At 36.5% G+C, this 14960-nt stretch overlaps 1 protein-coding gene across 1 annotated transcript in view; it reads right to left on the reverse strand.

Annotated features, from left to right (window-relative positions):
• Positions 1 to 9838, reverse strand: part of LOC107722251 (fibrosin-1-like protein) — a 114441-nt gene extending 104603 nt beyond the window's left edge. Inside the window, exon 1 of the mRNA XM_016530530.1 lies at positions 8649 to 9838. Within this exon, the coding sequence (XP_016386016.1) occupies positions 8649 to 8921 (273 nt within the window). The 5' untranslated portion in view covers positions 8922 to 9838. The remainder of the gene's footprint in view (positions 1 to 8648) is intronic.
• Between the last annotated feature and the right edge of the window lie 5122 nt (positions 9839 to 14960).

Genomic DNA, 14960 nt, shown 5'->3' on the forward strand with positions numbered 1-14960 from the left:
ACAACAAGTATCCGATTCCTGACCTTAAGTATCCGATTCTGGAATCAGAATGAAAAAAAAAAAAACAATATTTATACATCCTTTTTTATACTGATTCATGCAGTGAGATTTTTTTTAAATTTATTTCACATAATATTTAATAAATTAGTGACTGTAGGCAACCTTTTTACTCTTTATATATCAACACAGACACTTTTTGGTCAAACAAAAAACAGAAAGCCAATGCCAAATACCAATTGACCACTATCTATTGTTATAATGGTGTATAGAAATGATTAAATAGTGCAAAATATGACAGTTTCTGAACAAAAATAAACAAATAAATAATAATAATAATAATGAAATAAATAGACAAAAAAGTATTAAATAAAGCACATAAGCAAGAAAAAAAAGTTTTAAAACTTTTTTAAAAGGATGTTTTCAACTTTCAAAGACCATTCAGAAATAATTTATCATCAACTTAAAGGGATAGTTCACCCAAAAATGAAAATGACCCCATGATTTACTCACCCTCAAGCTATCCTAGGTGTATATGACTTTCAGAAGAATACAATCGGAGTTACATTAAAACATGTCTTGGCTCTTCCAAGCTTTGTAATGGCAATGAATGGGGGGGTCAAGATTTTGAAGGCCAAAAAAGTGCATCCATCCATCATAAAAGTACTCCACATGGTTCCGGGCGGTTAATAAAGGCCTTCTGAAGTGAAGCGATGCCTTTATGTATCCAGAATTTAAAAATATCCAAAATTAAAACTTACCGTAATCTCTAGCTTCCGCTAACTGTCGTACGCACCTTCAAGAGAGAGTGGCGTTCCAGCATAAGATGTAGGATGTAGGCGTAGCGTAAGCTAAGGTGAGAAGTGACGAACGCGGAAGTGCAGAGAAGAGAGCAAAACACAACACCGGTCATGAATCAGAAGTACAAAATGAGGTTTTGCAAAGGAAAAGGATGCACTGTTTTGGGTTTTAAAATCTCGACCACCATTCACTGCCGTTATAAAGCTTGGAAGAGCCAGGACGTTTTTCCCTTTAATACATTAGCAAAATATTCTGAGAACATATTTTTGTAAACTGGGATCATCCCATGCTAATGAGCTGTATACATAAAATAACCAGTATGTCCACTCAGATTTGGAGCATATTTTTCAATAAGTCATCATATCCAACGGGACAGAGAATAACATTTTGCAATTGGTTTGATGACCTTTCCTGCTAACGCTCAGTCAAAAGGTTACAGAGGCTTAAAGGCCTTTTGTTTCACACCAATCAGCAAAGCATAAATGTACTAAAACGTAGGGCAGGGTAATTGAGAGTGAAGGAGTGTGAGAGAGAGGAAGATGGGCCGCTGAGAACCTCTCCCATCTCCATATCTTATTTCAATGTGGGAATAGCACTCTCAGCAATTATTGTTAATATCAATCAGACCATAAAGGCTTTTCCCCGTGGAGCCAAGGCAGCTATCTCACGTTCAGAGCAGGAGCTTGTCGACAATTGTTACGCTAATTGCTTTCACAGCAAGCGTCATTTATAAAGAAAACATGCTCTAAGACACACACAGAGGCTCAACATATGAGACTGCACACACACAAGCTCTCATTCCGACTGTGCCAACTAAGAAGCAATAATGTGCGTGTGCGAGTAAGACTGGGCGATTTATCAAAAATTGCCAATATAATCATGATGATTATGTTGGCGATATTAAATATTATATATATTTGTCCATTAACCTCCACTTCACTGAATCAATTTAAAACAACTCAACAATTAATTTGCACTGAAAAAAAAAAAGTTCCCTGCAAGGCATTTTTCATGTTAAAATGTTTTAAGGCAAGGCAAGGCAAGTTTATTTATATAGCACATTTCTTTTATGTAAAGCACTTTGAATTACCATTGTGTATGAAATGAAAAAAAAAATAAAAAAAAAATAATCACAACAAAACTTTGAACATGATTTAAAAATTGATTTAAGAGGTTTAAAATGTATTTAAAACAGTTAAGAATATAAAATGATTATACATAAAATATAGTGCAATCAGTTCGGACATTGCACAGTGCTCATTCAGTAAATGCACAGCTAAACAGATGAGTTTTAGTAAAACTATAAGTAGGTAAATATTACTGTTCCTTACTTATTGTTAGCGGTCGACTGATATCGATATTTTGATGGCCGATTAGTAGTAAATAACAATTTGAACAAAGAAACTTCTATTTCACATGATATTTAATAAATTAATAATGTTCAATTATATATCACTGATGATACCCATAATGAAAAAAAGTCAAATATAGGCCTTGGCAATATATTGGTTGACTGATTTAGTTATAGTGTTATACTGGTGGATACAACTAATTTAGTATGCATAACATTATAGTTCCTCTTTCTGTAAATTTAAAAATTGATTTAACTGTTTTAAATACATTTTAAACCTCTTAAGAATATAAAATGATTATACATAAAATATAGTGCAATCAGTTCGGACATTGCACAGTGCTCATTCAGTAAATGCACAGCTAAACAGATGAGTTTTAGTAAAACTATAAGTAGGTAAATATTACTGTTCCTTACTTATTGTTAGCGGTCGACTGATATCGATATTTTGATGGCCGATTAGTAGTAAATAACAATTTGAACAAAGAAACTTCTATTTCACATGATATTTAATAAATTAATAATGTTCAATTATATATCACTGATGATACCCATAATGAAAAAAAGTCAAATATAGGCCTTGGCAATATATTGGTTGACTGATTTAGTTATAGTGTTATACTGGTGGATACAACTAATTTAGTATGCATAACATTATAGTTCCTCTTTCTGTAAAAAAGGGGGGAAAAATATATATAATAATAATAATAATAATAATAATAATAATAATAATTACAATAAATAATAAAATCTCCCTTATTATTTTAGAGTACATATACAAATATAAATTTGCAATAAAAAAAATAAATTACATAAATTTTCAGCTATATTACCCAGCCCTATATATGTGCTATCCATATCGAGATATAAAAGTTGCCAATTTTATACAGAAATCATACTTGATTTTGTACTTGTAGAAGTTTAAACCGCTTGACATACTATATATTTTATGGCCACTTACATGAACACAAAGAAGCCAATAAAATAAAGCAACTAAAATAATTTCCTTTGGTTAAATTAAGGCCGTGTTTGATATATCTAGTCAACAAACCTGTACATATAATGATTTGAAACTTGTTTGGAGAAATGATTCATCAACACCCAGAAACAGACAGAAAACCACAACTCAGATAACCAAAAGCATTGAAAACGAAAGTCAAAACAGGCACCAACACGTCGGAAACAAGTTTACAGCAAACACTTGTATGGTGTCAGAGGGAATTACACAAGTCAAAAATCACTCATATGCTCATAAATCATAACGGAAAAACATATCCTCAAATTCAATGTGCAAGGGTTTAACAGTAATAGTTTTCACAGAATGAGAAACATGGACTAGGGAAGGCCTGCCTGTTTAAAAAGAAAACACTCTATTACTTAATGAGCCACTTATGACTCCTCTCAATTTCTGCCCCATTATTTTTATTGCAATTTTCAGAGGAGTACTAACGCTAGTCTGTCGTTTCTGTCTTCCCTGAACAGCTTTCTCTGCCAGCGGGCGCTTCATGAAAAAAAATAAAAATTGCTGGAAAACAGTGCAAATGAAAAATAAGGTGAATTTTCAAACTTGGCCCTGAAAATTGCTTACTGTTTAAAGTCTTTCGCAGAACATTGTGTTGACTAGCGTCGAAGTCAAACAAACACTAATGATAAACTACATGACCTCAATGAAATCTTAAAAAAAAAAAAAAGCATATTAGGTCACAGTTTTCATTATCATTCTCTTATGTCCACCTCGTCATCTCCTACACTCACTTGCTCACTCTCTCAAAGAGACAAACATGACAATAAAAAACAAAACATTAATAAAAACTCTGTCCAATGCCTCACCACATCTCTCCATCCTCCTGTCTGACATGCAATATATTTAGAATAGTTATCAATAGTTTTGACACCTTTAGAGCAGTTAATGTGCAAGTGTAGACACCAGCTGTTAGAGCGATTTTCTGTGATTAAAACTGAACAATAATTAGGGAATATGAAAAGTTTTTCCATCATCATTCTCATATCTTAAAGGGGTCATGAAATGAGACATCAAAATATCCTTGACTCATAAAAGGTCTTTGTACTATTAAAAACACCCTGCAGGTTTCATAGCTTAAAGGAGTAGTTCACTTTCAGAATGAAAATTCTGTCATCATTTACTCACTCCCCACTTGTTCCAAACCTGTATGAGTTTCTTTCTTCTGTTGAACACAAAAGAACATATTTTGAAAAATGTTGGGATCCGAACAGTTGATGAGTACCATTGACTTCCATAGTAGGAAAAAAAAATACTATGGAAGTCAATGGGGCTCATCAACTGTTCAGATCCCAACATTTTTCAAAATATGTTCTTTTGAGTTCAACAGAAGAAAGAAACTCATACAGGTTTGGAACAAGTGGGGAGTGAGTAAATGATGACAGAATTTTCATTCTGAAAGTGAACTACTCCTTTAAAACATATTCCTCATTATGAAATAAATAAATAAATAACCAAGCTCCAAAAATGGCTCATATTGCTGGGATCTGTGACATCACACACACAAAGATATCGTTGCAAAGCAGCTTTACAGAAAATTAAAGTTTCTACATTATATTTAGTAATAGCTCATCAGTGGTGACTATCTCAAGTTGATGTCCATATGGCAGTAATGTACGGTAAAAAAACTGATGTTTCTTTGCTTAATGGCTGATGTTGCAAATCATAAGTATATTATTTTATAATGCTTTGTCTATAATTGACAGCTTTATATGGATAATGCTTTCAAAACACTTACTCACATGCAATAGCAAGGGATCGCTGATACTTGTCTTCAAATGCAATGACGTTAGCAATCAGTGGCCGTTTAGCGACCTTAAAAGAGGTGCCTCCTTTTTTTTTTTTTTTTTTGAAAGTAAACATAACAGAAGACAGTAGAAAAACAAATGAGTTACACCAAAACCAGAGACAAACATATGGACAAACATACAATGCGAGAAGAAAAAGTTTGTATAAACAAATAATAATAACAGTAGTAGTAATGGTAATTAATAATAATAATAATAACATTATATTATGCAGATCCAGTATGTATGTACACATTGCTATTATTGAAGATAATAAAAAGAAAATATATGTAAAGAAAAAGGAGAGAGAAAGAAACATTTTTCCCAATCTGAATATATGTAAAATTCAAATTATAGTAACTAATCCCCCCCCACGAGTTTTGAGCAGTGTAGAGTAGCGCTTGTTTGTCATTTCTCCGATCACAAATGCAGACATGGTTTTATGTTTACACGGCGCGATACGCAACGCGTAAAAAGACAGTATAAGTCATTATAATCCGTAATTATGTCCCCACTGGATGCAACAAATGCCTCGTTTATAATGGGTTTTAATGTTTTTGAATCGTCGCTCCGGCCGGACAGGGCATCACAGTATGGTAAGGGGCGTAACATTTCCGTCACACGCTTGAGGTATTCGGCCAATCACAACGCACTGGATAGCTGGCCAATCACAGCACACCTCGCTTTTCAGACCGATGAGCTTTGTAAAAATCAACGCGTTTCAGAATGGCCAATCACAATGCACTGGATAGCTGGCCAATCAGAGCACACCTCGCTTTTCAGAACGATGAGCTTTGTAAAAATCGACGCATTTCAGAAAGGCGGGGCATAGAGGAGAAACAATAATGTACAGTATGTGGAAAATAATGTGTTTTTTAACCTTAAACCGCATAAACACATTGCATTACACCAAATACACAAAATAATGTTATTTTAAGTAACGTCATATGACCCCTTTAAAATTGATCATTTCAGACAGAGGGTCAATATGAGGGTTTAATATAATCTTTTCTCCACATATATATTTGTTTTTGTGCAAAAAAAAACAAAAAAAAAACTTGAAAACCTCAAGGAACATATTAAAATAAAATAAAAAATCCATGCCATAATGACTTTAAAGAACTAAATCAAACTGGAGACACCACATTCCAGTATAATGATTTATTAAAGGCACTTCCCAAAAATTCCTGAGTTTCCACTATGACATCGTCAGCCTCACCTTCGTTTTATCTATTAATCGTTAAATAAAATGTTTTTTTGTGTCTATAGTGAAGTCAAATATAGTCACAATGAGAACAAGCAGAGATCACATCATCACTATAACACGGAAAAGCAAACAAAACACTTCACAATCACATTACGTAAAGCTATGCAATTAAAATTCCAATTTGTAACATTAAACCCAGAGAAATATATAACCATACAGATCAACCGGCTCAGCAAAGAGGATTTACATCCTGTATCCAGCACAACCACACAAGCCTCCTCGTTCTCATGAGGGGAGAATAACTGCAGCATTCTTATCAATTAAGTACTTCATTACACAGAAGGACTTAAAGAGCTGGGAGGCATTTATGTAATTTTGCTAAAATGCATCTCAAAGCTTCTACCGACACCGCATCATATCCCACAGCTGACATTTAAATCACCCTGGAAAACTCATATACACAGGTAAGCTGATTCAGAAGCAAACCATTAAGTAGCAAACAAATGCATCTGATGGATTTCTTTTCCATTGCCAGATGAAGAGCTCTACTTACTTAACTGTTCATCAGACATGCAAAACACGAGGAGAAGTTAAAAAAAGATGCATTTATCTGCAGTGGCCTGAAATACGCTGCACCTGTGGGTGGATTCTCAAAAGAATCATGCCAACTAGAACACCTTCTACTTATATTAAGTGATGTGCTATGAACAATTTATATGAGCAGGACTATAGTCTCTAGGGCTCAGATCTTGACTGTTTGTTATCAAAAATGCACGTGTTGATGAAAATGTAAGCATGCCATTAGTAATCGAATGCCTACTTATCAGGGTCAAATGCCTGAACACGTCTGCAAAGCAGAGAAATTACTACTCAATTAGCAGTTTAAATGAACACAGACTGGCCTTTTTATATAAAAGTAACACGTAAATCATTTGCTCTCAAGAGGTACTATGCCAACTGTTTTCATAGTGAATGTAGAAGTATATCTCTGTTTGTTTTTGTGACTGAGCCCTGTTTTACAGTTCACTGGTCATGTTAGGCCACTGTCATTTGTCATGAATGTACACACACAGACTCACACTCGCTAGCCAATAACCCACCACTTCAGCTGACTATACAACTCTCGGTCAAGGCTGTTTGCACAACACCTATGTAAAGCCGTCGTTCACTTGCCCTTATTAGCTTCTCTATTGGTAAAACAAGTTTAAACATACCACTTGATGAATCAATGATCCTGTCTGGAACACACATGCACACACACAAAACAAACACAGCCCACATTCACTCTATGAAGGTTTACAGTACTTTACCTTGACTTAAGGAAGCAATTGGAACAATGTAGGTGATTTCGGTTTTTAATTTACATATGGGTCAATAATGTTAGGCCATTCAAAAAAAGCATTAAAACTGAACGAATACAAAATGGCTATAATTCATCAATGATGAACTTACAACTTTACAATTTCTGAATTTAAAAAAGTTTTTGTATGGCTTAAATTCAAAAATATCTAGGCAGTGTAACGTAAAAGACTATTGGCCTAAGTAGGTTGGCATAATCAGAATAATCACTGCAGCTAGTTTGCTTTTAAATATTACTTGAAGAACATATTAAATAGCCAAATCAAAGTCAGTGTGGCACCCAACAAGTAGGAAACCATTTTGGTAAAGAAAAAAAAAAACATGGAACAGAAATAATGTAGTTCCTCATAACTGTGTCAAGTTCATTAGGTTAAAGAAATTATATATCACATATTTGACCTTTTATGAAAAGAAAAATTGATTTGCACAGGTCAAAAATGAGTAACCCCAAAAAATGCCTTGATATTTACAACTCGATGTACTCAAGGTACAAGTACTACAGTATTTGAATATTTCCAAAAACTCAACACAACGGTTTTAAACTAGACTTTTACTAAATGCATCTTTTTTTAATCATCTTGGACGACAGTATTTGTCATAGCCATAGCACAGTCATTGTAGGTGCTATCTTCGTTTTGCATGTCAACAGATATGTGACATTTACAGCTCCTCTACATTTAAAAAAATCCCCCAAAACCATAAAAACCACAACTTCCCGCTATGTCATGAATCATTTAAGCACTTTAACAAGACAAACTGAAGTCGATACTGAATTTCTTGTTATGCACACTTCAAACAGACCCTTCAGAATGATTCACTGTATTCCTCGAAGTGACCAGGCTGTCAAACAAAGCTGACACACTTCTGCATGAGTGACAGCGCGAAAACAGCAACAGCCGTGACCTCTATTACGTCACGACGGCTACTATCACTGTATTCTATCATCAAAAACGCTAACTTGGAACGGAACTTCTGGAATGCGACGCTGTGATAACAGCAAACACCTGTTTAACGCCATCAGAAGCGGTTATGTCATCACAATCGTATAAACAACAAAACAAACTTGAACCGTCGCTGCGGCCATTGACGGTCGGGCGTGTTCAGAATATTTAAACCGCTTCTTACCTCGAGACGGTCCAAACTGACGAAACTGGCTATAGCAAATCCATCAATAATATCCTCCTCCTGAGAACTAGACTCGCGTCTCTTCCTCCGGGGTGGTCGCGGGATTCTGCTCGAGGGTGTCGAGCGTGGCGGAGCGTTTTTACCGGGACTTCGCTCCCGTTCGGAACCAGACGAGGGGCTCCGATCGCGGGCTTCCCCGGCGCGCGCCTCCCGTTTCCGTCCCCTCTCGCGCTGCGAACGGGATCTGCGACTCTGCTTTACTTTCCCTTCCATTTTAAAATCGTTGCGATGTCCTCCCCCCGCAAAAACCAAAAGAGAAAAAAATGACACTCGATCACCTCAAAACCGATCGATTCCACACGATCAATAAAACACACCCATAGCTACTGAAGCCTGTAAACAATTTACAGTATGACCTTGATGTTAAGCTCCGTAATGTGATAAACAAACAAATGTGATCCATGCAGGTTGAGGCGTGTGTATAATCCAAACCACAGCGTCACAGGATCGAAACGCCTTGCTTCATTTAAACAGGTGCAAAATGGCTGTTTAATTACAGTAGCGTGAATTCCAAGCACACGGCAACTTTGTTGCAACGGAACACAACAACAACAACATCAGCGTGTGTACAAAATGCAGACCGCGCGCTGGATTCATGTTGCTGGCCCTGCTTTCATTTCCACCCGTTTCATGACCCACTGTGCCAGCAGCAAGAAAATAAGCATCCGCGTGTTTGTCAAACAATTTACAAATACTTATTGTATCGGTAAGTTTCAGCGTGAAGAGACGCCACGAAACCATCCGAGACAACACGGTCCGCGTCAAGCTGAAAACGCTGTTATAGCCTATCCCCCAAAGATCATTCTTCAGTACACAATCCACCACAAACAAATCATATCCAACCAGGAAAAGAGTTCTTTATCCAGCAGAGAGTAAGTTGAACGCGTCCATTCCTGAACGCTGCCCGCTCGCTGCGGCTGAAGGGAAAGACGTCGGCGTGTTTGTCGGAATACGCGAAGCTTCGCTGTGTGGCTTTAAAGAGACAGCGGATGATTCACATCTCCTCTTCTCTCTGTTCTTGCTCGTCACAAATCGCACTGCGAAGTGTAAATGCTCGGAGTCTAGCAAACTGACGTACTTCCGCCACTTCTGCGATTGCCAGAGGAAGTGAGCTGGTTTATTATATTACTCCGAGGAACTTATTTTTTTCGTGGCATGTCATTTGCAGGGTGTTTCTCGTCTGTGACGGCGCAGTTAGCGAGATGTCAGCGGCCAAATGCGCATCAAAAGCCCACACTGATCTTACAGCAGCCTAAAACCCTCTTCTTCATTACACAGTAATACAGAGAGAACTTGTGCATCATCTGCCTCAAATGGTCTGTCCACTGTTACATTCTAATGACCTTTAAGCTAGTTGCATTAAAGGCAACTAGCATTAGAGGCTCAGAGTATTCAAGAGTACAGTATCTATCTATCTATCTATCTAGCTATCTAGCTATCTATCTATCTATCTATCTATCTATCTCTCCTTTTCATTCTATCCGTCCAGCCATGGTTCTTTCTGTTTACCATTCTGTCTACCTACAGTACCTATCTGTCATCTGCCCATCCATCCATCCATCGTTCTTTCTATCTATCATTCTATCTGTTTGTCCCTCCATCCATCCATCATTCTTTCTACATACTATTCTATCTACCTATTTATACATCCATCCATCCATCCTTTGTTCTTTCTATCCGCAATTCTGAGATCTATCTATCTATCTATCTATCTATCGTGGGTATAGAAAAGAATCACTCCTTTAAAATAATCACATTGTGTTGCTTTGCAGCCTGAAATGAAGACAGACAGTTTTTGTTTTATCTAGCTGTATTTACTCAGTGCAACTTATAACATCCAAGTGAAAGATATAACACCAACATGTTAGAAAAAAAAGAAAAAAGGATCACCCCCTTTTAAAAATGACTTGTAAACTCAATCAGGTGTAGTTAATCACCTTCTCAGTGGCACAAAAAGAGGCCGACAGCAACTCAGAAGCAGTTGCAGGAATTTATGACAAAGAGTGGTCATTGTGTGCATGTGACAACAATATCACAAATTCTCCACTAATGTGACTTGTATGTATGGTGCGAGATTAGTTTCAATAATAATTCATGCAAAAGACACGATGCTCAAACGCATAGCCCAATTCAAACCCATATTTTTGTACACAATATCTGTGAATTGTGTTTTGCGTTTGTGAAACTTATTTTATAAATATATGAAGAGTTCATCTGCAAAAACCGATAACTCCATTTTAATTTTTATTCAGAAATCACGTTTTTTTATTGCACATTCCAAGTAATATCAATCAAACTGCAGTTGGGTTGTTTTGATTAAGTAATAATAACTTAAACAAATACAGGTAATTTACAAAATTAAAGTTCATTGAAAGTATGTTTTTTTTACATATTAAAAGTTTGTTTTTTGGCAAAAGCAGATAACTCCACATTTCATGTTTTAGAGTTTAAAAAAACACTCGTTTAATCTTTGTAATCTCCTCAGATGACAATGTAGATGCCTGACAAACGTTGTTGTTGTTGTGATCATAAACTGTATGGATGTGATTACACGCAATACACAGAGTTTTTCCTTCACCATTGTAAAGCACTGCTTTTGCAAGGTTCGGTGAAAACGTTTCAGCTTTTATTTTCCTTTTTCGCCCTGAAGAAGATATCACAGGTTCATCAAGTTCGTCAAAATTATCCATCCTCGATCACTTTTAGTCAGCTTTGACGAAACTCCTCTCAGCTAGCACGTCTTTTCAAAGTGAAAGTAGCCTTGTCACCTGACCTGAATACAGCGCGCTGATTCGCTAAAATGGACTTATCGGCTTCTGTTCAAAAACAACAAGGGCGCTTGTCGGCTTCTGCAGTAAAATTCACAATGCCTTGAAAATGGACAAAACCGACTTTTTTGACAAAATGTGTTTAGGGTTCAGATCGCGCTATATGTGGAGAATAATGCACGGCAATCAGCTCTTTTTTTTTTAAAGTGGCGTTTATCGGTTTTTGCAAATTAACTCTTCATATATTCTTATTTTGTGCACGTGAATTAGGTTTCATGCATGTGAATTGGGCTACGCATGTGTGCATCGTGTCTTTTGGGTGAGTTATTATTGAGACTAATCTTGCTCCATATGTATGGGAGGTTTGCAAGAAAAAAGCCACTCCTCAAGAAAAGCCTAATGCAGTCACGACTGAGCTATGCCAAAACGCACCTTGAAGATTCTGAGGCAGATGAGACTAAATTTTGACTAAAAATTTGAATTATTTGGCCTCAACACCAAACGGTATGTCTGGCGAAAATCCAATACAGCTCACCATCCATACATTGTATCTTTCACTTGGATGTTATAAGTTGCACTGAGTAAATACAGCTGGATAAAACAAAAACTGTGTCTTCATTTCAGGCTGCAAAGCAACAAAATGTTATCTATCTCATCTATCTACCTACCTGCTTACCTACTTACCAGCATGATTCACGCTCAATATCATGTTTGCTTTAGTGTTTGCACAACTGAGGTGTTTTGGTGCACTCATGTCATTGAACTATTTTAAAACCAGTAAGTTCTGATTAACTGTGAGTCTGTACACAACTCATTCATCACATTGACATGCCCAGTTTAGATCTGTGGACACAAAGCTCAGGGGAGGAAACTCATGAGACACTTCAAGCCATACTCACCACCCACAGACCCTAGGGAAGGCATTACTATAACAGCAGGAGATAACAGTGGTCTTTGAACTCACTAAAGTAGCCCACAATCACACATCACTGAATTATTCAGGGGAATCCATTACTTTCTGCTCAAGTGTTGTATATGAAAGAAAGAAAGTGCAGATACATAATTATACAGGGGCAAATTGCAGGCATTGCATGCAATAAAAAGCAATGAATTGATACAAACTATATAAAACTTCATGAATTCATAACATTTAAATGACAGGTGGCTCATTAAGCCTGCTGGGTTCATACATCTATTTTTGAATCATGCATATCATAGAAATGTAAATACAAATAGAAAATGTATGTAAATAGCACAGATGTTGTCATAGAATAATAAGAATACGCTTATAGTTACAAAGCAGACACTTGTCAGTATATTTCATTGCCATTTACCGCCATCACCACTAGTGCTGCTGACTGTTCATTCTCAAGCACTTCTTGTAAACCTTCATTTAAGTGCACATGATGTCATGCAGCCCCGGAAATATAAACTGTACCGCAACAGGTCAAAGTGTGTTTTTTTTCACCTCTGCAGTCTGGGTCTTAGCTCAATTTTCCATATAATAATTCAGCGTCTGTCTGCAGTTATAGGCTCTTAGGCACCATGAGGTTGCCTTAAGGCAGCAAGAGAGCACCTGTCCTCTAGAGAACACACACACACACACACACACACACACACAAGCACACAGTCTCAAGATCATCCAAGTCATCCAGACTTATAAATGATTTATTTTACACTCCACTCTTGCAATAATGTACAGTGCTATCAGCACTTTATCACCATGGGCTTGTCTTGTCTCAACACACTCAAAGCAATATTTCTGACATCTAAAAGTATCTATCTATCTATCTATCTATCTATCTATTCTACCTTTATCATACATCCATCCATCCTTTTTTTTCTTTCTTTCCATCCATCCATCCTTTTTTTTCTTTCTTTCTTTCCATCCATCCATCCTTTTATCTTTTTCTTTCCATCCATCCATCCTTTTTTTCTTTCTTTCCATCCATCCATCCTTTTATCTTTTTCTTTCCATCCATCCATCCTTTTTTTCTTTCTTTCCATCCATCCATCCTTTTATCTTTTTCTTTCCATCATCCATCCTTTTATCTTGTTTCTTTCCATCATCCATCCTTTTATCTTTTTTCATCCATCCATCCATCATCCGTCCATTCTTTTATATTTTTTCTGTCTATTTATCTATCCATTCATCCATCAAGCAAAGTAATCCATCCAATCATGTAATCACTATGCTCTCTAACTGAGGATTTAGATGTGCTTGATTATACTACAAAAGGTCAAACTCTGTTGGACTTTATGGGTGAATTGGAAATGGAGAGTGTCAGCAGGGTTAGGAGATAGGAGTAGTGGGTTTCTAAGCTATATCATTATCAATGAAGAAATATAAACTGAATGTGAGGTTGTCTCTATTTAAAGAAAGGCAGTGGGGATTACTGGAAGGATTTTGAAACTGAGTTGAGTTTTATTGAATGCATCACGCTGAATTAGATAAGTCATTCACTGAAAATGAAATGTGAAAAGGCAAATATAAATGTCAAAGTACTGTAAATGCCAAATAAAATGTAAATACAGTTATTTTGTTCTTTATTTCTTTCTTTTTTTATATACCTTCACTCTCAAACGGCTTTGCTTTTTTGGCTAATTTTTTTCTCTCTCAGGAAAGTCACATAGTCGGGATCAGTCAAAGGCTTAGCTCAACATTTTTGAAGAAATTCAGAAATTAGTTCTATAGATTTTTTTGCCTCTCCGCACCTTCAAGCGAAACTAACATCCCGACAGACTGTGTTATGTCAATTCAGCTTTTCTTTAAAGATATCTGCACAGATCAATAAAGCTTTGGCGGAGCATATACAGTAGATCCCTGCGAGAAGTGTGGACACATTCAGCATACCTGGGCTTTTGATTGATTCTGTGGAACATACTGATGCTTATCCTCTTAACAACAGACTGTGCGGTACTTTCTCTGATAACCATTTGTATTTTTCTTGATAACAATCTGGCAAGTCAGAGCTGGAAAAGAGAGTCAGCATGAATGTGATGACTAAATACTGTGAGCATTTCATCCGTGATGATCTCTAAGGAGGATGTCAAAACATGATGCCCATTCTCTCTCCCTAGACGGCCCCTGTAATTGCTTCTTAAGAAAACAGAGGAACTGACTGTAGCAACACTCTCTAACAGGTTTCACAGGTCATGCAAACAGACAAAACCACATACAGTATAAACACACTTTGAGTGATACAAAGACACTGTACATACACAGTGGAGAGTGTGAAGAGGGAAAAATTAAGATATGCCATAGAAATTAAAACAGGCAAGTTGAAGCCAAGGAGACTGTAATTGAACTCAAGTGACTCTCCTAACTAGATCGGGTAAACAAATTACAACAAATCTGCCGTTTAATTTAATGACATTTCCAAACACTTGCCATGTGCATGTGTAAGCAGAACTACTGTATGTCACTTCCAAACATTGCTGTGGTCATGTAAATGTAGTTAAACAGGTAAATCAGCTCAGTGAA

Source organism: Sinocyclocheilus rhinocerous, unplaced genomic scaffold, assembly GCF_001515625.1.
Source record: "Sinocyclocheilus rhinocerous isolate Xijiao unplaced genomic scaffold, SAMN03320098_v1.1 scaffold995, whole genome shotgun sequence".
In the NCBI taxonomy this organism is placed as follows: domain Eukaryota; kingdom Metazoa; phylum Chordata; class Actinopteri; order Cypriniformes; family Cyprinidae; genus Sinocyclocheilus; species Sinocyclocheilus rhinocerous.